General features: G+C 46.4%; 1 protein-coding gene across 3 annotated transcripts; it reads right to left on the bottom strand.

Annotated features, from left to right (window-relative positions):
• Positions 1 to 1,395: 1,395 nt before the first annotated feature.
• POGK (pogo transposable element derived with KRAB domain) lies at positions 1,396 to 17,657 on the bottom strand. 3 transcript variants are annotated; one of them, XM_042257304.1, is made up of 7 exons: positions 17,564 to 17,657; positions 16,386 to 16,566; positions 16,024 to 16,157; positions 10,457 to 10,583; positions 9,605 to 9,703; positions 6,557 to 8,040; positions 1,396 to 3,226 (listed from the first exon to the last, which is right to left on the bottom strand). In XM_042257304.1, exons 3-6 carry the CDS (start codon positions 16,153 to 16,155, stop codon positions 6,569 to 6,571), a joined length of 1,830 nt encoding a protein of 609 aa, XP_042113238.1. In that variant the 5' UTR covers positions 16,156 to 16,157; positions 16,386 to 16,566; positions 17,564 to 17,657; the 3' UTR covers positions 1,396 to 3,226; positions 6,557 to 6,568. The 3 variants fall into 3 exon arrangements, with proteins under 3 accessions (XP_042113238.1, XP_014947837.1, XP_014947838.1); XM_015092351.3 differs by lacking the exon at positions 16,386 to 16,566; XM_015092352.4 differs by lacking the exons at positions 16,386 to 16,566; positions 17,564 to 17,657 and adding an exon at positions 17,388 to 17,515.
• Between the last annotated feature and the right edge of the window lie 7,224 nt (positions 17,658 to 24,881).

Genomic DNA, 24,881 nt, shown 5'->3' with positions numbered 1-24,881 from the left:
CATGTGTTCCATAGATGGAGAGACATCTAGACATCTTGAACATGCCCTGCTGCTCATTACAAGGACAGGTTCCCATTGAAATCTGGTAGCAGTGGACCTCCACAGAGAATTCCTCACTAGCTATGGGACCTGGCCTGAGTCCCTACTCATCTGTTCTCGTGGAACCATAGGGCACCAGAGGACTCCCAAGCCTGGGGCCTCACTCTTAAGGCCCGCTTCCCACGCCAGCTTTCCTCAAGTATCATTTGTACAGTGGAGAGAGGAGGTCAAGGGCATGGCAGGCAGGCAGAGTGATTGCTACTTAGGATGTTTCAAGATAGACTCTGAAATTGAAATACCCCGGTTCCACGAAACACTGCCTCCAGCTCTAGCTCCATTTTGGGATCCTGAGTGCAGTGCATCTTTTATAATTAGTTTCTTCAGAAATCCTGAGTGCTTATTATTAGGCATCATTTAGAAAAATAGAGGAAGAAGGCAATTAGAAGTGAGATAATTTCAGGCTTAGAATAAAGCTTATTTTTCCTTTAGAGATTTCAGTAATTCTTTCAGCTATAGGTGTTATCATTGTTCAAAACCAGATTTGGTAAGGCCCGCTTGTCTACCAGGCACCAAGTGCTGGTTTAGCACATATTCTTATCACCTTCATCATCCTTCCTGGGATCAGTCAGGCACACAGTTCCTCTAACACTTCTCCCATTGCCTGAAGTGATTAGCGTGTTGCTGATCGGATTTCATGAAGTGATTTCTAAATGATTGCTCACTTTGACCATATAAAAATGCCTATGTTTCATTGTGTCTTTGACTTAAATGAGAAATTCCTCCAGTTTGAATAATGGTTTGGGAGTCAGACTTAGATGCTATGGCCAACAGATTGGTTCAGCATTCAGTTCTCATAGCTTAATAAAGGAAAAATATCTAGATTATTATTGGAGTGTAACCTGATATTTAATTCAATCAACTGGGATGGTAATTAGTAAAAGCACAATATTAAAAGGCATATAGATTCATCATACTTTCATTTGAAAAAATATTTATCAAAACAGGACCAAGTTTTCTATTCATCGACCTGCTAGCATGTTTCCATTCTTTTAATATCCCTTTATGAATTTCCTTCATTGATTGGTAACTTACCATTCCTGAAAACAGTCACTAAACATGACAGGGAAAAAGCTATTTTTGCTAGGGCCCTTTCCCCCACCTTTAAAAGCCAGTTGGAAACCACACATATTTACCTTTAAAGATACCAACAGTAATTACATTGTCATCCCATGAACAGACTTTTTTATTCAAGAATATAATACATTGGTACCAAACTGAGTGGAGAATGAAGTGTAAATGAGAGTTTGAAATGTGACTTCTTAAAAATGCTAGCAGATAATAAACCACCAGAGCCTATTGTCTTTATTATCAAAGTTTATTGTTAAGAGTCAGTTCCTATCTACTGGGGAGTACAGCTATGCCTCAATATGTGCTATAGTATCCCTAGGGTAATAGCCATTCTGCAAAATAGTTGTACTGGGGCTCTGTTAGGCATAGATCGTAAGTCAGTGGAAGAGTGAGCCCAGAAAACCCCGACAGTAGAGCCATTACTCTAGGAAGTTCCAGTGCTGTGCAACCTGTAAGGCATCATCTGTAAGCTGATGATGAGACTCAAGGAGGTGTTGGTGGAATGAAACAGGAGTTGAACCCATTTTCTACTCTTCTCTGCAAGACAACTATGGCTCCAGTGCAGGAACCAAAAACTAGGTCTTATAAAATCCTTTAAGCTCCCAAAACAAGTAAAACAGGACATAAAGAGGAAAGGGCCAGGAAGCAGGATAGTGGAGGATAAATTAAGTGGAATTGGAGGGAATGAAAAGTAGCTGGATTTAGATGCCATTTGAGATGATAAAAGAATACAGTGCAGCTAAAAGCAAATGAGGAAACAATTCAAACTTTGAAAAGTAATTCGACACCAGAAGTTAAAGTTCCCCTCTTGGAGGAAAACTGGTTTTAAAAAATGAGGAACGTGGGTCACTAATAATAGGAATGAGTACCTGAGTAGAAATAGGTGTTTCAGGATGCCAAGAAGATTATACAAATGAGCTGGGTCTATAGGAAGGAAAAGTGGTTATGGTAACCCGTTATCCAGATCTGACATTGGAATGACGTTTCTAGCCATGGCTTTGTCTATGAGGTTCTGGCATATTTTTTTGTAGCACAGGTAGCTTTGATGGAATGTTTTAATAACACCCAACTTATGTGGGAATGCAAATTAGTGTAAAATTTCAAGGATCTCCCACCTATTTCTGCAGGATAGAAGTTTAGAAGTCCTGAAACAGCTGTGACTAAAGGCCCAAGCCCTCTTACCACCCTTGTGATAAAAATATTAAAGGAATTAACCAAACAGTATCAGGTGAGTCAATGGGCTTTGTACCATGTAGACAGCAGATAATTTATGGTGACTTCTGCAGGCAGCCTGAGAAACAAAAGAGCTTGTGTACTAAATGCTACCCTATCATTAAATATAATAATAATGAAAAATAGGGCCATTAAATGAGACCCTAGAAAAGTCTAGCTGCCAACCAGATTGGGAAGATAAATAAAGTAGCAGTTTATTTTAATCTGTATTTTCCATACTAACCTAGTTTGTCTGTAGAAAAGCCATCTGCTGGCACTAGGCCAGTATGTCTGAATTTTGTCATTATTAGCATCTCATTTTTCCAAAAAGAAATGAGTAAGTAGCACGTGTACATAAATGACCATTTCTACAAAGCTGCCTCTGCAGTCTTGACCTGTGTGGGGACAGGTTCTACTGATGGAAGCATTTTTAGAGGCAGAAGGAAAAACATTAACTTGAGGTTTTCTCCAAAGAAAGAATACCAGTGGAGTTGGGCCCATATGATGAGTTTCTTGTTGGTGTTGAACAAATGGTCTCTTCTCTAGGAAATACGTTTGTTCACACCTATTTACAGGTTCTATAAATGTAATTTCTAAAACAAGAAATGAGGCAGAAGCAGTTTCTGTTCTAATCACGTCTCTGGTGAAATGAAGGGTCCTCAACTTTTCGGACTCCTCATGGTGTGGGATGGGGCTGGGCTCTATCCCAGGGCCGGATGCTCAGGCTGCTGTCCAGATCTGGGTTATTTCAAGCCCCACGGCCTTTTCCTGCTTCCCCTGTGCATTCAGGCTGCGAGGAATCTTCCTGAAGCTTCTCCTCCCCAAATGTTCCAAACAGTTCTATTTGCTAGAAAATAGAACATAAGTATGAGTTAACCTTTGGATTTTAGACACTGTATAACTTCATGAACATAATTATTCCATTAGTCACATTTCCAAACAGATGAGAAGAGGCCACTTTATGCCCATATGTCTCCTCTCAGATGTCTTGTTCACTGATAATCCTGTCTACTTCTATAACTTCCTCGGCTTAAAACCAGGGCAATTATACAGAGACCTGTAGCTGTCAAGATGAGCTGAAACTCATGGTTCTGACTGGATGTAAATGCACGGCCCATGTCCACAGCTGTGCCCCAGCCTTGTTTTCTTCCTTTTGACAGTTTTTGATCCAGTCCTATGGGTAGAATATACCTTAGCAAATTAAAAATACACAGAAATGTCATCTGCTTAAAATCCTTCAAGCTAGGCTTGAGCAATACATGAACCAAGAACTTTCAGATATACAAGCTGGGTTTCAAAGAGGCAGAGGAACCAATGATCAAATTGCTAACATCTGATGGATCATGGAGAAAGCAAGGGAGTTTCAGAAAAACATCTACTTCTGCTCTATTGACCACGCTAAAGTTTTTGACTGTGTAGATCACAACAAACTGGAAAATTCTTAAAGAGAGACGGGAATACCAGACTACCTTACCTGTCTCCTGAGAAACCTGCATGCAAGTTAAGAAGCAACAGTTAGAACTGGTCATGGAATACCTGACTGGTTTCAAATTGGGAAAGGAGTATAGCAAGGCTGTATATTTAACTTATTTAACTTATATGCAGAGTGTATCATGTGAAATGCCAGGCTGGATGAATCACAAGTTGGAATCAAGATTGCCAGGAGAAACATCAACAATCTCATATATGCAGATAATATCACTCTAATAGCAGAAAGTGAAGAGGAACTAAAAAGGCTCTTGTTGAGTGAAAGAGGAGAGTGAGAAAGCTGGCTTGAAACTCAACATTAAAAAGAACTAGGATCACGGCATTTGGTCTCATCACTTCATGGCAGATAGGGAAAAAGTAAAAACAGTGACCAATTTTCTTGGGCTCCAAAATCACTGCAGACAGTGACTGCAGCCATGAAATTAAAAGACGCTTGTTCCTTGGAAGGAAAGCTGTGACAAACTTAGCATATTGAAAAGCAGAGACATCACTTTACCAACAAAGGACTGTATAGTCATAACTATGATTTTTCCAGTAGTCATGCATGGATGTGAGATGATGATTGTGTTCAGTTGTGTCCCAACCTTTTGTGATCCCATGGACTGCAGCCCACCAGGCTCCTCTGTCCATGGGATTTTCCAGGCAAGAGTACTGGAATGGGTTGCCATTTTCCTCCTCCAGGGGATCTTCCTGACCCAGGGATCGAACCCACATCTCTTGTGTCTCCTGCACTGGCAGGCAGATTCTTCACCACTGCACCACCCGGGAAGCTACAGGCCAAGGGACTCTCAAGAGTCTTCAGCACCACATTTCGAAGGTGGCTGAGCGGCGAAGAATTGATGCTTTCAAACTATGGTGCTGGAGAAGACTCTTGAGAGTCCCTGGGACTGTAAGGAGATCAAACCAGTCAATCCTAAAGGGGATCAACACTGAAGATTCACCTGGAAGGACTGATGCTGAAGCTGAAGCTCCAATACTTTGGCCACCTGAGGCAAAACAGATTCATTGGAAAAGACTGATGCTGGGAAAGACTGAAAGCAAAAGAAGAGGATAGCAAAGGATGAGATGATTAGACAGCATTAGTGACTCAACAAACATGAATTAGAGCAAACTCTGGGAGACAGTGGAGGAACAGAGGAACCTGGAGTGCTGCAGTCCATGGGGTCACAAAAAATCAAACACAACTTAGCGACTGAACAACAACAATGGGGTGGGGGAGGAAGGTAAATATGGTAAAAACTCACTATAACTCCTATTTGATATTCAGTGGATGCAATATAATGGTTAGCAGGCTGAATTCATAGATTAGAGGACATGAGGGGAAAAAAGCAATTTTAGTGATTTTGACCGTAAGAACTTCTAGTACAATTTGATTTGGGCTTCCCTTGTGGCTCAGCTGGTAAAGAATCTGCCTGCAATGCAGGAGACCTGGGTTCGATCCCTGGGTTGGAAAGATCCTCTGAGAAGGGAAAGGCTACCCACTCCGGTATTCTGGCTTGGAGAATTCCATGGACTGTATAGCCCATGGGGTTGTTGGAAAGAGTTGGACACGAGTAACTTTTACTTGATTTGGGGGCAGAGAAGGAGACTTAAGTCACTCTTCAGCTTACGCAGCATGAAGTGGGGGTGTCTGACAGGAGATTTCATTTAGAGAAAGCAGCAAGTAGGATGGAAATACCTAATTATACTTTACAGGAAAGAAATATCAAAATACATTTAGGTCCTTTGTAAAAGGAGTGCTCTCTTCATATTAAACAGTTTGGAGGAACAAGTGAACTGAACAAATTAGGGAAATAACAAAAAAGAATATGTGTCTGTTCTCTGTATGCTGCCCACTGTAGGTGGTCACTTTCCGCTCTCTGGGGTGTGGGGGGAAGAATCATTCTACTGGTGTTTGGTAGTCCTCCACTCCCAACTTCCTATGAAAGCGGTGGCCCTTCTATACTTAACTCTGAAAATGCCAGGCCTTATTGTCTTCAGACTTCACTTACTGGAGTCCTAGATAAGCATTCTGGTTTGTTTTTTGGTACAGAATTTCAGTTTAAAAATATCACCCTTCACATGTCTGTGAAATTATTGTAATTGTTTATTCCATGTGAATGTTGTCATGAGGATAAGATGATGCTTTAAAACAGACAATTGATGTCCCAGGGAAAAGCGAACATAAGCTATTTCTTTCATTCCCCACTGGGCTACTGCAGACTACCCCAGACGGAAACTTGAGACCCAAGAGACGCAGTTTGAAGGTGCACACATCCTTACATCCCAGCTCTCCAGGCTAGCCAAGGTGAGCACAGTTGTTTCAAGTGAATCAGGTACACACGTTGGCCCTATATATTCATGATTTATATGGGGAAGGAAAATTTTGGTTTTGCAGACAAAACTTTTTAATGGAGTCATGTCAAACTATGCTCCTTCAGGATTAAATAATTTCAGCATTATGGCTCTCAGATTAAATGTTCAGGCAGCTCACTCATTGTTCACTTCATGCATTATACAAAATACCCATGAAATAAGCCAGGCAACCAAAGTTTCCTATGAAGGAGAAAATGCTGACGGCTTGCTACCTGCAGCACTGCACTGTGGGGTCGAAGAGTTCTCAGAAAGAACGGCAAGAAACAAAGGGCTGTTTGTGAGACCCGACGTGTCCCGCGGGGACGGCGCCCAGCGGCCCCTCCCGGCTGCTCACCTCGGCTTTCCCTCAGCGGCTCTCTGCCAGGCTCTCAGTGTCACACTCCTTGGGCGGCTCCCCTCCGCCTGGCAGCTCACTCTCTATTTCCCACAGCACGTCATCCTCATCCTCCAGGTTGCTGGAGATGTGGCACTTCTTGAACCCTTGGACGATGGACTCGCTCGAGATGCTATTCCACGCCACCATAACCCACTCCAGAAAAAGGCCCAGTGGCGGCTTCTTGGCGTTCCCGGTGGGGCTCAGAGCCAGGTTCCCCGCCAGGAGCCAGTTGGAATATTGGGCCCGGACACTGTCATTCAGTGGTTTGTAGACCACCACATCCAGCACCTGCAGCTGCGAGGTCAAGCCCCCCGGGATGATGACCATGTCAGTGTTCATGCTCTCCATGGAGCTCTTCACTGAGTCGGTGGCGTGGCCCCGGAAGCCATTCAGGATCAGCAGCCCTCGCTGCTTGGGCACCGCGCCCGTCCTCCGCCTCCACACCACCTCCAGCCAGTCCTGCATCAGATCCTCCGTCATCCATCCATATCGGTGGCAGCGGATTTCCATGCCACTCGGGAACTTCCCAGGGGGGATGTACGTGCCCCTCAGAATGATATACGGAGGTAACTTCCTCCCATCAGCCAAGACACCAAGCATGGCTGTGATTTTCAGTTTCTCCCTCCCTGGCGTCTTGACCAAGACAGGCTTTTCCCCCTGGTTGTCCACAGTCACCCTCGAGGGCACCTCTAAGCAAATGGGCGTCTCGTCTGCATTTCCCATCTGAGCCACCTGGTAGTCGTGTGCCCTGCGCAGAGCCAGGACACTCCGCTGGTAGGTGACAAGCTTCTCGGTCAGGTCTTCGGGCAGCTGCTGGGGCACGGGCACCTTATGCCGCAGAGACAAGTCATACCTCCGCATCATTCTTCGACACCAGCCCAAGCTAGCCTTGAACCCTTTCTCTGGAATGTTCATCTCCTGGGCAATCTCCAGCGCTTTCAGCTGCATGGCCTCCCTGGTGATAGGGTCCCCTTTGGCCTGCATGTATCGCACATACTCGGCCACGCGCTGGTCCACCAGGGCGAAGCGCCCGTTCTTGGGGCCGCGGAAGGCACGCCGCATGGCGTGGGCGTTCTGCAGCTGCGGCTTCACTTTGCGCCAGTCGCGGACGTTTTTCTCCAGCACCCCAAACTGCTTGGCCGCCTGGCAGTTGTTGGTGCTCTCGGCGTACTCCACCACCATTAACTTGAACCCTGCGTCGTAACTGCGGCGCATGCCCCGGCTGAACTGGAACTTTCCGGCCAGGTCGTCGGCCGAGAGGTCGTACCCGGGGAAGCCCATGGCCATGTAGAAGGGGTACCCCTCGCCCCACTCGGGCAGCTCTGTGATGTCCCGAGGCAGACGGAGGCCAAAGCCATCCAGGTGCTGAGGCTGGGGAAACTGCGAGGCTGCGTTCATCGGGCCCGCCCAATCTGGGGGCTTCATGTCGGATTCTTCCTTTTCTGGAAGATATACAGGGAGGGGTGAAGATAGTGCCCATCAGTCAAATGATTTTGGGGTCATTCCTTGATTTGTTTTTGGTCAAAATACCAAGACTATCTGAATCTGAAGTTCACTAAAAGCAGTCACTTTAATAACAGATACTTCCAAAGTCCTCACCCCTGTGCCAGTTCCCATAGATGACCACATCTACTTCTCACAATAACTTTCTTTACCCTGTCTTTGCAGATGAGTGTAGAAAAATTCAGTAACGTATCAAGGTGGCAAAGCCAGAAAGTGGCAAGGGCTCGCAACTGAACACGGGCACCAAGCTTGAGTAATGTACTAACTGTGAGGGCCACGCCTGGGCCAAAATAACCTTTACCTGGGTGAGAAGCCAAATACAACCCATTCTACACATAGTGTTACAGAATTGTATCATCATGAATTGAATCATATCCCTTAAACCAAGAAAATCTATAGCAACAGCACACTTAGCAAAGTTAAGCTTATAAGGCAGAAGTATGGTTTTTGCATACCCATGTCAGAACTGGGTTTCACTGTATATTTCTATTTAGAGACTGGTCATAGAAATTGACTATTACTCAGGGATATTACCATATCTCACCAAAACTAAGAACCCATGAATTGCAAGATGTACCATTTACATGCCATAAGAAAAAAAAAATGCCACTAGTGAAACTGTAACATGCCATCAGTTTTACGTGTTAGTCACTCAGTTGTGCCCGACTCTTTGTGATGCCACGGACTGTAGCCCAGGTTCCTCTGTCCATGGAATTCTCCAGGCAAGAATACTGGAGTGGGTTGCCATTCCCTTTTCCAGGGGATCTTCCCGATCCAAGGATTGAACCTGAGTCTTTGGTATTACAGGCAGATTCTTAATTGAGCCACCAGGGAAGACCCACCAGTTTTAAGAAGCATTCTCAATTGCAGAGATGTTAAAGTGATGACAGAAATACATCTTTTACAATCAATGAAATACAGCATTTTAAACTATTACTTATAGAAAGAAGGCAAATAAAATCACTCTGGCTGTTGGGAAGCTGTATTTATCCAACTCCTGCTCTCTAGCTGTTTCTCAGTACAACACTGTATGCTTCTTTAGACGCATTTGCTCAAATGTGTACTACAGCTGCCACTGCTTTTTCCATCCAAGATGAAGCAGACAGAAGTCAAGTAAATCACCCTGGATGCATGCTTTGCCACGCTGTTTTCCTTAGCTTTCAGAAGTGTGTGGTATGCTCCCAAGGCACTCAAGATGTGCACTGACTGGGCCAAAGCCACACAAACTTCAATTTCATTCACCTGCATATGAGGTTGCACCTTGAGATTTATAACCCGCAGTTGACAGATGAAGAAATGGACAATCAGAGACGTGGATGAAGTTGCCGAAGGTCACACAGCATGGGAAACAAGGAGATTTTGAAACTCCAAAGCCCATAGTCTTTCTGCCTCAGAACCTTGCCTTACACTTAAATACCCCCAGAATGTACCTTAATGTAAACTTAAAATCCATCTTCATAATTCTCCCACTGGATGCCTTCTGGATTGGGTTAATGATAGTACCTGCAAAGGTTCCTCCTTGGAGCTGCCATTCGTCAGAATTCTGAGACTCCTCCTCCCTTTCCAACCGAGTGATCATGTCAGGCTTAGGGAATGGGAATTCTGTTTACAGGAAATAAAACAGGTTAACAGCTGTGTTACTGTCTTGGAGAATTGCCAAAATAAGTACTTTGTAGTACTTAAGCAAACCTCCTCTCCACTCTCACCCCTACCGTCTTCTCAGTATGGAGATTTATGAAAGGCAGTAGAGAAGGATTCAGGGATACTTAAAGAAAAAATATGATGGGAAATAGGTCTGTCCAAGGGAATTTATGGATCTCTGATAATGAGGGCCCGGACTAGCAATGACAAAAAGGAACTGCATTTAGCAGGGAAGTGGGTGTATGCAGCCATTGATCTAATGAGCATTCCAGTACCTGCACGAGCCAAGTGGGGAAATCCCTCCAAATGGTTAATATCAGTGCTGGGAGGGAAGCAACAAGGATGCTTTGGGGATATGTCCCCAAGCTTCTGAGGCTGACAGGATAATAGCGAGGCCTGCCTTCTCTCCTAGGAACATATAAAGTACAGGCCCAGATCCACAGTGACATTTCTTAGATGTCTTTTTTTTTTTTTTGATAAGTATGCCTGGGTTGAATGAGGATGGTTCTGAGAGCTGGCATGAGCTGCTGAGTAGGAGGACACAATATTTATATCCTGCCTAAGTCAAAAACAGGAAATTAAATGGGCACAGGCATTGAGGGGACAGAGTCCAGGTTCAGGAGAGAGGTATGTTGGATACACCTGAGAAGAGAGACATAGAATCAATTCTCTGGGCTCAGAGCTTCTAAGAGACAAAGGAAAACAAAGTTTTACCCAGAGACAGGACAGTTTCATAATTCATCCTCATGACCTCGCGGTAGAGAGCCTTTTGTTGCTCCGTCAAAACTTCCCACTCCTCATCGGAAAAATATATGGCCACCTCATCGAATAGGGCTGGCACCTGCAACGGTGAACAGGCTTTTCTCAATGACTCGTCTTCACGTGTAGATGCAGATCACACACCATTATCTCACAAGGGCGGGCCTGGGCCCGGAGACACATCAGTCCTCACACGGCTCCAAGGTGCAAAATCTGGATGTCAACAAGGTCCTCTGTGCCCTGCTGAGTGCTTGCCACACTCCCATTCACAGATAAGGAGAGCAGAACCCTGAGATGAAAACTCCCCACCATGGATCACCAGGTCGAGAGACTGGATCCTCACACGAAGCAGGAGAGCTGATCACAGCTAAGCCCCCACCCACAGCCAGTCGACTACAGGAAGGAACATCCTGAGGCGGTTCCCCTGCCAACACAGCCCTGCTGTCTCCCTCAGTCACAGACCCTCAGACCATGGGGGTGCTGGGGGTTGCCTGGGCACTAGTCTCCAGCTGCGGAGCGCTAGCCCCAGTGTATGACTCAGAACCCAAAGCTGCCCGGGGAGGAGCCGGTGAGAGCAGGGACCTCATCTGGCCTTTTCCACTCCATAAGAGGACGAGGAGGAGGAGAGAAGGGCTAATTAGAGCTTCAATTTATGTAATGAGATACTGGAGCAAACTGGTTTGCTTTGATGCCTAGACCCACAGCAGAAAGCCCTAAAGACAGAGCTCCACTCCCCACTCCCGTACCTCCCTGACACTGTGGGCCAGTGGGAGGGGGTGCCCACGTGGTTGATTGCAGCCAAGCCACCCAGACCAACCTCCTCTTGTTAAAAATCCTATTCCAAAGCTCATATTCAGTGGTAAAGCATCACTGGGCTGCTGTGTTCAGAGCTATTTCCCGTGGTGCAGTCTAGGGCCTGGGGGGATCATGATGATGTTTTCCATCAGCTTAGAAAAGTTCAGTGTCTGCACGGCCTGCAGCTTCTTCAGGTGTCTGGCCATCAGTCCTTTAGACCTCCTGGCCTTTCCGCCTTATTCACAAAGTCCACCCCATCCCTCCCCACCCTCACAGCCCCTTCCACATAGGGAGAACTTCCTGCGAAAGGCCCTGTAACTGCTTCATTTATTTCCCCCCAGAACCCCATTTAAACCAGGAGGAAACTGGCTCAGAGTAGCCCTGTTTCTGGTCTAAAATCCCACAGCCAATAAACAATAGGGTTGAGGCTGGGACCTAGGATGTCTGACTTCAAGGCTCCAGCCCTTACAGAGGGCAGAATAGCCTCCCAGGTACCCAGCTTGCATGCTCTCACTTCTACTCCACATGCTCAGTGGAACTTTGCTCCAACAGTTCCTTAACAAACCATTCCCACTCCTCCAAAGGCCAGGAGGTCTCCATACGTGCTGCTTCACAAGTCCTTCCCATTCTTGGCCTGGCTGACACCACCCACCTTCCCAGATTCAGCCCAGATACCCTGTTCCCTGGGCAAGCTGGCCTCAACCCGGGCTGTGTACCTTGTGATGCCCTGGGCTCAAGGCACTAATCACACTGCAGGATCCTCTTGGTGTACCTGTCTGCTTCTTTCACTAGAGTATCAGCTCACTGAGGGCAGAACCTGGGCTTATTTTGTTTTGTTCCCCTAAGCCTAGGACACTTCCTGTAGAAAGTAATCCCTTGAAATGGTGTTTTTGAGTCAAAGATTTAAGTATACACTCTCTTCGTTTCTCTTGTTCTACCTGGAATAGTTTCAAATAATCATTAAAATTCGTCTGTCACAAAACTGAGCCTACTCTTTGGAGTAAGAATGGACAAAAATGCCTAGTGTAAAACACCAGGAGGTATAATGCATTGGGTCTCCGGGCTCTGCTCAGATTTCATCAATCTGGAAAGCCAGGCATCTAGGAATTTTCCATCCCACCCCATCCCACTTCCCAGGCTTTTGAACAACTCTCCCTTTGGCCTTTTCTCTCCCTAGGAAATTTCAGATCTAGGCTATACCTATTTATAGTCCCTTTCCCTTTGCTGATAAAACAGGACACAGGACTAGCTGTGCCTGTCATTTCAGAAGGGCGATCCCTATCAGCACTCTTAGAAGGTAACACGTACCCAGTGTGGTAAAAATACAGCAGCCCTGAAGTGGTGAGAAGGCACCTGGAGGCTGGGGTTGGATTCATCCATGTACGACTGAGCCATAGAGGGTCCTCAGACAAGCCCACACGATGCTTCAGAGGCACACGGTGTAGTGGCTTAGTAATTCTGCTCACAGCAACCTTCTGTGAGAACTGAGCAAGCCTTCAGCTAGGCCCTGCCGTGCGGGCCTCCCTGCTCTCTACAGAGGCCTTTTATCTGGCCAAGCACAGCAGAAGGTAAACAGGGCCAGCCCTAGGCCAAACTCAGAAATCAGGCAGCCAGCGTCCAACCCCAGACACCCACCCTTGCTGGGTCTCACAGGTAGGGGCCCTCGATCCCTGCCCTCCTCCCTTCCTAGAAGGTCAGGGACTCATCAGATAGGTGTACTTCCTTCTGCTTGTGTGTGCTGCCTTGCTCGGCCCCAAGAGCTGTCATTCCAATGCTTATCTAACTATCCTAGAGTACTTACATGCTGCCCAGGCATGCTAACAAAGCTGTGTAACCACTCAACAAAGACAGTGGGGCTCTTAGGGCAGAGGCCTGGGACCAGTGCACTGATAGAGTGCCTGCTGTATGCCAGGCACTGTGTAGGGCATTCCTTCTTGCACTCGTATTGAATCCTTTAGATAATACAAGGATATGGGGATAAAACTACCCCAGTTTTATGGGTAAGCGAATGGCTGATAAGTATCTTGCCCACGGTCACAGTTAGCAAGTCTGACTCCCATGCCCACACTTTCTCAGCAGGTCACTTAAGCCCCTTCCTCGTGGCAGTAGCAAACCCCAGGGTCCCTTAAGAAAGATGAACCGAGGACTTCTTCCTTAGAGCTTCTAAGGAGAGAGCTCAGACTCCAGGGCGCAACATATACCCCAGAAGCGGCTGGCTTGAGCCTGGGGCCCACCCTGCTTCTCTCAACCGTCTCCTCCACCCCCTGACACGCACCGCGGGCTCCAGCTACAAGAGCTACTGCTGACTCTACACAGAAACTTTTTTTCCAGTGCCTGTGCTCCTGGCTTCCTAGATAGCAAGATCTTCCCTTCCCTTGGCTGGTTCCACCTCTGCCTAAGACTTGGTTCAAAGTACATGTTCCCTTTTCTCTACCTGAAATTGTTATTTCTACTCCAATTCTCCCATGCAATATTACCCTTATAGCATGGTTCTTAAGATTGAAAGCTTTTATTGATTACCCTAACACAGCTTATAGCCAAAACACATACGTAAGAGACAGATTTGATAATTTTCTTCTAGTTACCCTGGAACAGGATTTTTTTCACTCAGCACCGCTGACACTTCTTGCCAGATCATTCTCTGTTGCAGGGGCTGTCCTGGGTATCACAGATGTATGGCAGCATCCCGGGCCTCTACCCAGGAGATGCCAGTAGGCTCTCCCACTTCCCAAGTTCCACCACAAGTCATGACAACCAGAAATGTCTCCACCCAGATGTACCTGGGAGGGGGCAAAACTATTTACTACTCAAGAGCAGGTCCTTGCCTGTTTTTTCCAGGAGTTCTCCAGCCTGTAGGAGAGACTGTCCAGACCTGACATCTACCACAGAATTCCAAATACTGTGCAATTAATCAGATTTACTTTCCTGTCTTCCTCATAAAATAATTCCACGAGACTAAGAACTTTGTCTTAATGACACCAGCAGTGCACTGAGTAACTGCAGATGGATGGCAGGTTGCTTGGATGCCACACATGCCAGTCCTCCTCCTCCAGCTCCGCTGGTTACTTCCTTTCCCAGCCAAGCATGGGCTTCACCTTGCTCTTTTCTGAGTTGTCCCAACAGACTCTAATGCTTGCTTCTACTGCACCTGTTTTGCATGCTTCTCCATTCTGTCTAAATGTTCTCGGTTGGCCAGTATAGCCTCAAAGCATTGTGTTCTTGCTCAGGGCTAGATGGGATGACTCCTGCTCTCTAAAATCTCCCCAGCTGCAGGGATTAGAACTGAGGAGGACAGCAGCAGGGTCTGAAAAGACAGAAGCAGTCCAGCTTCAACAGCTCGACTGGCAAACCCACAGCCTGGAGTCGTATTTTTTTTTTTTTCCTTCCTAATTGAATATAACATACATACAACAAAATGCACTACTTTTAAGGTTCCAGCTCAAGAGGTGTTTTTAAGAACAGAAGTCAGCATACATGTGTATCCCAGGGCCAAAGCAGATAACCCTGCTGTACCTCATGCAGTGGGAGGGGAGTAGGACGAGATAGTTTGCAAAGACCATGATTCTATGGATACAGATCTCTCATTGGAAACAAAGCATACTATGTATACCGATGACATTCATACACAGTGGAAAACTAAGCAGAGAAAAGGAATGTCATTTGGTGCTTATTTAAAATGTTTACCATGCATGCTGAGTTATCATGAAGTCCAGTAAGTACTGTAAATGATGTATACAACTGTAACTATAAATATCTGTTGCATTTATACTTTAAATTTGAATTCTATCACACGACAATGTTTGCAATATGCTCCCTACTCACTGCTGCTGACTATCCCAATCCCTCCACCCAGGGCCAGCTGGAAATGCAGTTCTCTCCTGTGTCAACTACTGTAGAAGTGTTCACACAGAACCAACCGGCCTCATCCCATAAAGCTTTCCTCATATCAGCTCAGTACCCCAAGACTTAAATGGTTTAAGTGGTTCCCTTCAATCAGTAGTAGGTGACAAAGATTTTCTCCTCACCCCAAATTTGGTCAGCCTCTGAGCCCTCTTCTCCACTCGGCCTCTACCCTGGACACACACACCTGCTATGGTCCACAGTCTGCACAGCCCAGTTTTAGCAAGAATTCCACTAAGTCAGTTTAGAAAGAATCACCCCCTGATGATGGCTCCTCTTGGCAATTTTCCATTCACTGAGCCCTATGCTTTCTTCCCTGGCTATAAATCCCCACTTGTCTTCACTGTTGAGCTCTCTCCTGTTCTCTTCTCTCTCCTGTTATGCCAGTCTTGAAGCCCATCTCAGTAGTTCTGAATATTAATATATTCCTTAGTATATTCCTTATTATCCAAACAAGTGCCAGAATAATTTTTCTTTTACACATGGGTCAGCAGACATTTAGTTGATATCTACAAGGTGCCTGGCATTAAGCAGGATATAGGGAATCCATGGGTACAGGAGAGAGACACAGCCGTGGCCTCTTGGACTTCCAATCTTGACGGTGATACATTATGTGGCTGAAGAGATAGTTCTCATAACTAGCTTCTCCATTCTTCGCTGTGCCTTTTAAAGCCACAGAACTGTTTTCTCAGGAATGCAAACACACCGGACTGGGCTAAGCTAGGCTATTTTTACTTCCTGTGGCTGCCCGAGGAAGAGACTTTACAAACCTGGCTCCCGGGCCTGCCCCTCACAGCTGTTTGAGGACCCCACACCTTCTTACTTACCCATCCACCCTCTGAGCAGATTCGGACTTTTTGCATATCTGTGGGGCCATCCTCCAATTCCCGGCTCTGAATCTCTTCTTCTTCTTCCTCTTCTTTCAGGGTCAAATTGAGAGGGCAGGCTGTGGATGCCATCTCTGCAAGCAAGATTCAGTTCAGAAAAATCAGGTGCTAGTGTGAACTCTTCAAAGCCTGTGAAGGGGACAGCTCAGGTTACACAAACCTTTTTAGCCCCAAGACAGTTCAGGGGAACAAGAGAAAGGGAAGAGCCAGGTCTGGGGAGGAAGGGCTTCAAGGAAAGCGTCAGGAAGCTGGAAGGTGACATTTAGTTATGAAAAGAAGAGGGTTGCAGGCAGTCAGCATACCTGGCTGTGTTCAAATATTTAAAAGACTGGAAGAGAGACCAGACTGGTTCTGTAGAGACCCAAGGGCATAACAGGTTGGTGGGTAAACATTCCAGGAAGTTTTATTAATGCATCAAAAGGCAGAACTTTCTCATAGCCAGTGCCACCCAAACATGGAATCAGCAGCAGGTGTGTTGGCTTCCTGTCAATGAAGGAATTTGAACTCATAGTGCACTCGCTCAACTGGGTTGTTCCTACAGGGCCAGTTCAGTGTCAGGAGGTTGGTTGGCCCAGAAGACCTGGATTTCCCAGAGTCAAAGGTTTTGTCCATGAGCCAGGTCAGAAGATAGAGTCATTCTACCTTTAAGTGACTTTCCAAGCCCAGGACCCTTAGTGAAGAGTAATGCTTGGATACCCAAGAGGAGGCAGAAATCACCAGGGTCTGGGGCCCACCCCTACAGGCAAAACTCATTGCATCTGGAGAGCAAATTCTCTCTTCTGCAAATTCTCTTTCGCCCAGCTCCTACACCAGTACAAAGGCCGCGCTCCTGCCCTCTAGGGGCGCGGGCAATTCCTAGGTGTGAAGTGAGTGTGCATCTGGTGGACCGCATCCTCCCAGGCTTCCAAAGAAAAGATCCTTCCGGAGTTCAAAGTCCGCTTCTTCGGTATTTTCAAAAAGGACGGGCAAATGCAGCAAGATAGGTCTGGGGCGGGTGAACAGGCTTCAGATCCCTGGAGCTGCGGCCAGAACTTAGCTACGGCCTCCCTGGCCTGCTCCCGGGTGGTGGGGGCGCCGCCCCACAGCAAAGGTGCGGTTTAAGAGGTCCCCGCCGCCGCCGCCCACCCGCACGGCGCCCCGCCCGCCGCCGCTGCCGCGCCCCCGGGGCGCGCTCGGGTTTCTCCAGCCATCTTGTCCCATTTCCCTTTCTCCGCGGCCCCGCGCCGGGAGCGCTCCCGCCGCTTGCCTGCCCGCGCCCGGCCCGGCCCGCCTCCCCACCTGGCCCGCTCCCGGCCCCAGCGCACCTGCCGAGCGGCCGGGGCCGGCGCCGCCTGCCTCCCCCGGCGGGCCCGCAACAAAGGCGGCGGCGGCGGTGGTAGCAGCTGCAGCGTCGGCGCCCCCGCCCCCCCCGCGGCCCAGCGGCCTGGGGCCCGAGGGAGGGGCCGCGCTGCCCCCGCCCCGTCCGCCCGCGCGCACTCACCGCCGGGCCGAGCGCCAGGGCGCGGGCCGGGGCCGCGGTGCAGACGCCGAGGGCTGCGTCCCGGCTGTCACAGCGCCATCCTTCCCGTCTCTCTGGCTGCCCGTGCGCGCGGCCCCTCGGGAGGGAGGGGAGAGGACACGTGGTGGGAGGAGGGAGGGTCCGGCCGGGAGCTGAGAGTGTTGGGAGGCGAGGGGAGGAGCGCGGCTGATGTCAGCGGGCTCGGCGGCGCCGGGGGACGGCGTCCGCGCCAGCTCCCGACCCTCCTCCTGGCGTGGCTTCCGGCTGGTGAGCGCCCTGCCCTCCTCGAGGCTGAGCTCCTGACCCACTGGCAGGCTATACCTCGCCTGCCTGAACAGTCTTGCACTCTGCCCTCTTTGCTCCCCTGGTGCAGTTTCCAGTGCACCGTCTGTGACCTCGGCATAGATGAGGCAGGAAGAGCCCGTATTTACATTTGAAGTGAACGTAGCCTGGGTGCACGCGTTCCTGCGCTTATTTGCATGACCACTGCTTTGCGCTTAGTTAGATGAGTAAGTATTCCGGGTACTCGGGCCGTGCTTCAAGGACTGTGTTATGAACAATGACCAGCAAGGGCATGAGGAAGAGTGAGGGGTGTTGGATTTGGGGGGAAGCCTGCATATGCACATTCTGGCAGGCATGTCAGAACTTTGTTGTTACGGTTCAGTCGCTCAGTAGTAACCTACTCTAGGACACAATGGACTGCAGCATGCCAGGCTTCCCTGTCCTTCACCATCTCCTAGAGTATGCTCAAACTCAAGTCCGCTGATGCTATCCAAGCATCTCATCCTCTGTCTTCCTCTGCTGCCTTCAATCTTTCCCAGCATTAGGGTCCTTTCCAAGGAGTGGTCTATTCTCATCAGGTGGCCAAAGCATTGGAGCTTCAGCATCAGTACTTCCAATTGATTATAAAGGGTTGATTTCCTTTAGGACTGACTGGTTTGATCACCCTGCTGTCCAAGGGACCCTCAAGAGTCTTCTACAACACCACAGTTTGAAAGCATACAATCTTTGGTGCTCTACCTTCTTTATGGTCCTACTCTCACATCCATACATGACTACTGACCGTAGCTTTGACTAGACGAATCTTTGTCAGCAAAGTGATGTCTCTGCTTTTCAATATGGTGTCTTGATTGGTCAAAGCTTTTCTTCCAAGGAGCAAGCGTCTTAATTTCACAGCTGCAGTCACCGTCTGCAGCGATTTTGGAGCCCAAGAAATAAAATCTGTTACTGTTTCCATTTTTACCCCGCCTATTTGCCATGAAGTGATGGGACCGGATACCCTGATCTTAGTTTTTTGAATGTTGAGTTTTAAAGCCAGACTTTTCACTCTCCTCTTTCATGTTAATCAAGAGGCTCTTTAGTTCTTTGCTTTCTGCCATTAGAGTGGTGTCATCTTCATATCTGAGGTTATTGATATTTCTCCCAGCAATCTTGATTCCAGCTTGAGCATCATCCAGCCCAGCATTTCGCAAAATGTACTCTGCATATAAGTGAAATAAGCAGGCTGATAGTATACAGTTTTGATGTACTCCTTTCCTGATTTGGAACCAGTTCGTTGTTCCGTGTCCAGTTCTAACTGTTACTTCTTGATCTGCATACAGATTTCTCAGGAGGCAGGTCAGGTGGTCTGGCATTCCCATCTCTTTAAGAATTTTCCACAGATTGTTGTAATCCACACATTCAAAGGCTTTAGCATAGTTAATGAAGAATAAATAGATGTTCTTCTGGAATTCCATTGCTTTTTCTATGATCCAACGGATGTTGGCAATTTGATCTCTGGTTCTCTGCCTTTTCTAAATCCAGCTTGTACATCCGTAAGTTCTCGGTTAATGCACTGTTGAACCCTAGCTTGAAGGATTTTGAGCATGTGAAATGGATATAATTGTGTGGTAGTTTAAACGTTCTTTAACATTGCCCTTCTTTGGGATTGGAATTAAAACTGACCTTTTCCAGTCCTGTGGACACTGCTGAGTTTTCCAAATTTGCTGGTATTTTGAGTGCAGTCCTTTCACAGCATCATCTTTTAGGATTTGAAATGGCTCAGCTGGAGTTCCATCACCTCCACTAGCTTTGTTCATAGTAATGCTTCCTAAGGCCCACTTGACTTCACACTCCAGGATGTCTGGCTCAAGGTGAGTAATCACACCATTGTGGTTATCTGAGTCATTAAGAGCTTTTTTTGTGTAGTTCTGTGTATTCTTGCCACCTATTCTTAATCTCTTCTGCTTCTGTTAGGTTCATACTCTTTCTGTCCCCATCTTTGCATGTACCCGTCTTTGCGTGAGTACCCATCTTTGCATGAAATGCTCCCTTGGTATCTCTAATTTTCTTGAAGAGATCTCTTGTTTTTCCCATTCTATTGCTTTCTATTTCTTTGACTCTATCACTGAGGAAGGCTTTCTTATCTCTCCTTGCTATTCTTTGGGACTCTGCATTCAGATGGGTATATCTTTCCCTTTCTCCTTTGCCTTTCATTTCTCCTCTTTTCTCAGCTATTTGTAAGGCCTCCTCAGACAGCCATTTTGCCTTTTTGCATTTCTTTTTCTTGGGGGATGTTTTTGGTCACCACTTCTTGTACAGTGTTACTAACCTTCCTCCACATTTCTTCAGGCACTCTGTCTATCAGATCTAATCCCTTGACTCTATTTGTCACTTCTACTGGATAATCATAAGGGATTTGATTTAAGTCATACATGAATGGCCTTAAAAGGCTTCTGCCCCTACCTAGTCAGCTGTGTGCTGGAACTAAAGATAGCTGTTCCACCTCCAAGGGCTTATGCTGAGCCCTTGATGGGACCACTGTGACCCACAAGATGGCAGAGTAGAAGGACATGCACTCATCTTCTCCTGTGAAAACTCCCAAATTATAACTCACTGCTGAACAACCATCCACAGGAGAATGTTGGATCCCACCAAAAAAAGACACTTCATGTCCATGGGCAAAGAAGAAGCCCCAGCAAGATGGTAGGAGGGGCATAATTACATTTAGAATCAAATCCCATACTCGCCAGAGATGCTTGGAGGGCTCAAACAAAATCTTGTGTGCCCAGGACCCAGAGAGCCCACAGAGACTGAGCCAGACCTGCCTCTGAGTGTTTGAGTGTCTCCTGCAGAGGTACGGGTCAGCAGTGGCCTGCCGCAGGGGCAGGGGCTCTGGGTGCAGCATACCTGGGTCACACAGCATGTGGCATAAGCCCTCTTGGAGGAGGTCGCTGGTAACCCTGCCATAGAGTTGCTAAGCAGATGACCCAGAAAGTGCAGAACAATTATACCAAATAAATTATTGCACTGTTAAGAAAATTCTAGGATCCACAACAGATTTCCCAACCTGGGGATCTGACCAAGGGGCTGAGAACCCCCAAGCCATTTGATTTTGGAGGCCAGTGGGATTTGATTACAGAGCTTACACAGGATGGGGAAACAGACTCTTGGAGGGCACAAACAAAACCTTGTGCACACCAGGACCCAGGAGAAAGGGCCCTACCCCGCAAGAGACTGACCCAGACTTGCCCATGAAGGTCCAAGATTCTGGTGGAGGTATGGGTGGATAGTGGCCTGCTGCAGGGTCAGGGGCACTGAATACAACAGTACATGCGCAAGACCTTTTGAAGGAGGTCACCATGATCTTCATTACCTCCACTATAGTTTTGTCTTAGGTCAAACAACAAGGAGGAAACACAGCCCAGTCCATCAACAGAAAATTGGATTAAGGATTTACCGAGCATACCCCTTTCCATCAGAACAAGACCCAGATTTCCCCACAGTCAGTCTCTCCCATCAGGAAGCTTCCATAAGCTCTTATCCTTATCCCTCAGAGGACAGACAGAATGAAAATGACAGTCACAGAAAATGAATCAAACTGATCACATGGACCACAGCCTTCTCTAACTCAACAAAACCATGAGCCATGCCATGTAGGGCCACCCAAGACAGACAGGTCATGATGGAGAGTTCTGACAAAATGTGGTCCACCGGAGAAGGGAATGGCAAACCAGTTCAGTATTCTTGCCTTGAGAATGCCATGAACAGTATGAAAAGGCCAAAAGATATGACATTGAAAGATGAACTCTACAGGTCGGTAGGTGCCCAATATGGTACTGGAGAAGAGTAGAAAAATAACTCCAGAAAGAAGGAAGAGACAGAGCCAAAGTGAAAACATTGCCCAGTTGTGGATGTGAGTGGTGATGGAAATAGTCTGATGCTGTAAAGAACAATATTGCATGGGAACATGGAATGTTAGGTACATGAATCAAGGTAAATTGGAAGTGGTCAAAGAGGAGATGGCAAGAGTGAACATTTTAGGAACCAGTGAACTAAAATGGAGGGAATATGTGAATTTAATTCAGATGACCATTATATCTACTACTGTGGGCAAGAATCCCTTAGGAGAAATAGAGAACCCTCATAGTCAACAAAATAGTATGAAATGCAGTATTTTGGTGTAGTTTCAAAAATGACAGAATGATCTCTGTTCATTTCCAAGGCAAACCATTCAATATCACACTAATCCAAGTCCATGCCCCAACCACTAACAGTGAAGAAGCTGAAGCCAAACGGTTTTATGAAGACCTACAAGACCTCCTAGGACTAACATGCCAAAAAGATGTCCTTTTCATCATAGGGGGCTGAAATGCAAAAGTAGGAAGTCAAGAGATACCTGGAGTAACAGGCAAATTTGGCCTTGGAATACAGAATGAAGCAGGGAAAAGACCAAGAGAATGCACTGGTCATAGCAAATAACCTCTTCCAATAACCCAAGAGAAGATTCTACACATGGACATCACCAGATGGTCAATACCCAAACCAGACTGATTATATTCTTTGCAGCCAAAGATGGAAAAGCTCTATACAGTCAGCAAAAACAAGACCAGGAGCTGACTGTGGCTCAGATCATGAACTCCTTATTGCCAAATTCAGACTTAAATTGAAGAAAGTAGAGAAAACTATTAGACCATTCATGTATGACCTAAATCAAATCTCTTACAATTATATAATGGAAGTGAGAAATAGATTCAAGGAATTAGATCTGATAGACAGAGTGCCTGAAGAACTATGAACGGAGGTTTGTGACATTATACAGGAGGAAGTAATCAAGACCATCCCCAAGAAAAAGAAATGCAAAAGACAAAATGGTTGTCTGAGGAGGCCCTACAAATAGCTGAGGAAAGAAGAGAAGCTAAAGGCAAAGGAAAAAAGGAAACATATACCCATTTGAATGCAGAGTTCCAAAGAATAACAAGGAGAGATAAGAAAGCCTTCAGTGATCAATGCAAAGAAATAGAGAAAAACAATAGGATGGGAAAGAATAGAGATCACCTCAAAAAAATTAGAGAGACCAAGGGAATATTTTATGCAAAGATGGGCACAATAAAGGACAGAAATGGTATGGACCTAACAGAAGCAGAAGATTCTAAGAAGAAGTGGCAAGAATACACAGAAGAACTATACCAAAAAGATCTTCATGACCCAGATAATCTTGATTATGTGATCACTCACCTAGAGCCAGACATCCTGGAATGTGAAGTCAAGTGGGACATAGGAAGCGTCACTACAAACAAAGCTAGTGGAGATGATGAAATTCCAGTGGAACTATTTCATATCTTAAAAGATGATGCTGTGAAAGTACTGCACTCAATGTACCAGCAAATTTTGAAAACTCAGCAGTGGTCACAGGACTGGAAGAAGTCAGTTTTGATTCCAATCCCAAAGAAAGACAATGCCAACAATTATTCAAACTACCACACAATTGCAGTCATCTCAAATGCTAGCAAAGTAATGCTCAGAATTCTCCAAGCCAGGCTTCAACAGTATGTGAACTGAGAAGATGTACAGGCTGGTTTTACAAAAGGCAGAGGAACCAGAGAGCAAATTGCCAACATCCATTGGATCACAGAAAAAGCAAGAGAGTTCCAGAAAAACATATACTTCTGCTTTATTGAGTACGCCAAGCCTTTGACTGTGTGGATCACAACAAACTGTGAAAAATTGTTGAAGAGATGGGAATACCAGACCACCTGACCTGCCTCATGAGAAACATGTATGCAGGTCAAGAAGCAGCAGTTAGAACCAGACATGGAACAATGGACTGGTTCCAAATTGGGAAAGGGTACATCAAGGCTGTGTATTGTCATCCTGCTTATTTAACTTCTATGCAGAGTACATCATGAGAAATGCCAGGCTGGATGAAACACAAGCTGCAATCAGGATTGCCGGGAGAAATATCAATAACCTCAGATATGCAGATGACACCACCCTTATGGCAGAAAGCAAAGAACTAAGCAGCCTCTTGATGAAAGTGAAAGAGAGAGTGAAAAGTCTGGCTTAAAACTCAACATTCAAAAAACTAAGATCATGGGATCTGCTCCCATCATTTCATAGCAAGTAAATGGGGAAACAATGGTAACAGTGACAGACTTTATTTTCTCGGGCTCCAAAATCACTGCAGATCATGACTGCAGCCATGAAATTAAAAGATGCTTGCTGCTTGGAAGAAATGCTATGACCAACCTAAACAGCATATTAAAAGGCAGAGACAGTACTTTGCCAACAAAGGTCTGTCTAGTCAAAGCTATGGTTTTTCCAGTGGTCATGTATGGATGTGAGAGTTGGACTATAAAGAAAGCTGAATGCAGAAGAATTGATGCTTTTGAACTGTGGTGTTGAAGAAGACTCTTGAGAGTCCCTTGTACTGCAAGCAGATCCAACCAGTCCATCCTAAAGGAGATCAGTCCTGGGTGTTCATTGGAAGGACTGATGTTGAAGCTGAAACTTGTTGCGAGTGAAATGACACAAAGACAAAACATGAGACACACAAGAGACAGACAATACGCACTCCAGCCGGAGGAACAGAACTGCGCAAAACTAATTATGGTTTATTATTATAAAAGCCCCCTAGGCAGAATTCCAGACTGCATGAATAAGCCTTTTCAGTACAGCGCAGGTGCATACATGTTATCGTACAGCAAAGGGGAGTGAAATCCCTGTCTGCTGCAGAGTCTGTCCAAAGCCCTCTTCTCCTTCTTATCACAATAAAGGAATGCTCCCTCATTTTCAAGGGACCATTAAACTCAAGGCTGTGTCCAGACTCTTTGGCAGAACGCCTCGTTTGCAAGGACGTTCAGCCCAAGCAGAGAGACCCGTTTGCAGGCACATCTCTGCTACCCTATTAACCCTTCATCTCCCCCCTTTTTATTTGCTTTTATAAATTGTAGCATGGTCTGGATCTTCTCTGCTTCGCGCTTTAGTTGTTTCCCTTTCCGCCACCGCTGGAAGACTAGAAAAGCAACACAACATAAAAGTA

Source organism: Ovis aries, chromosome 1 (genome assembly GCF_016772045.2).
Source record: "Ovis aries strain OAR_USU_Benz2616 breed Rambouillet chromosome 1, ARS-UI_Ramb_v3.0, whole genome shotgun sequence".
Lineage (NCBI taxonomy): Eukaryota > Metazoa > Chordata > Mammalia > Artiodactyla > Bovidae > Ovis > Ovis aries.
This window is presented reverse-complemented; position numbering and strand designations above follow the sequence as displayed.

Excerpts from the sequence above, each read along its gene's own strand:
- POGK (XM_042257304.1), bottom strand. The coding sequence starts at position 16,155 with ATGGCATCCACAGCCTGCCCTCTCAATTTGACCCTGAAAGAAGAGGAA. Across the intron at positions 9,704-10,456 it reads TGAAACTGTCCTGTCTCTGG|AATTCCCATTCCCTAAGCCT; the intron begins GTAAAACTTTGT and ends TCCTGTAAACAG. Across the intron at positions 8,041-9,604 it reads CCAAGGAGGAACCTTTGCAG|AAAAGGAAGAATCCGACATG; the intron begins GTACTATCATTA and ends TATATCTTCCAG.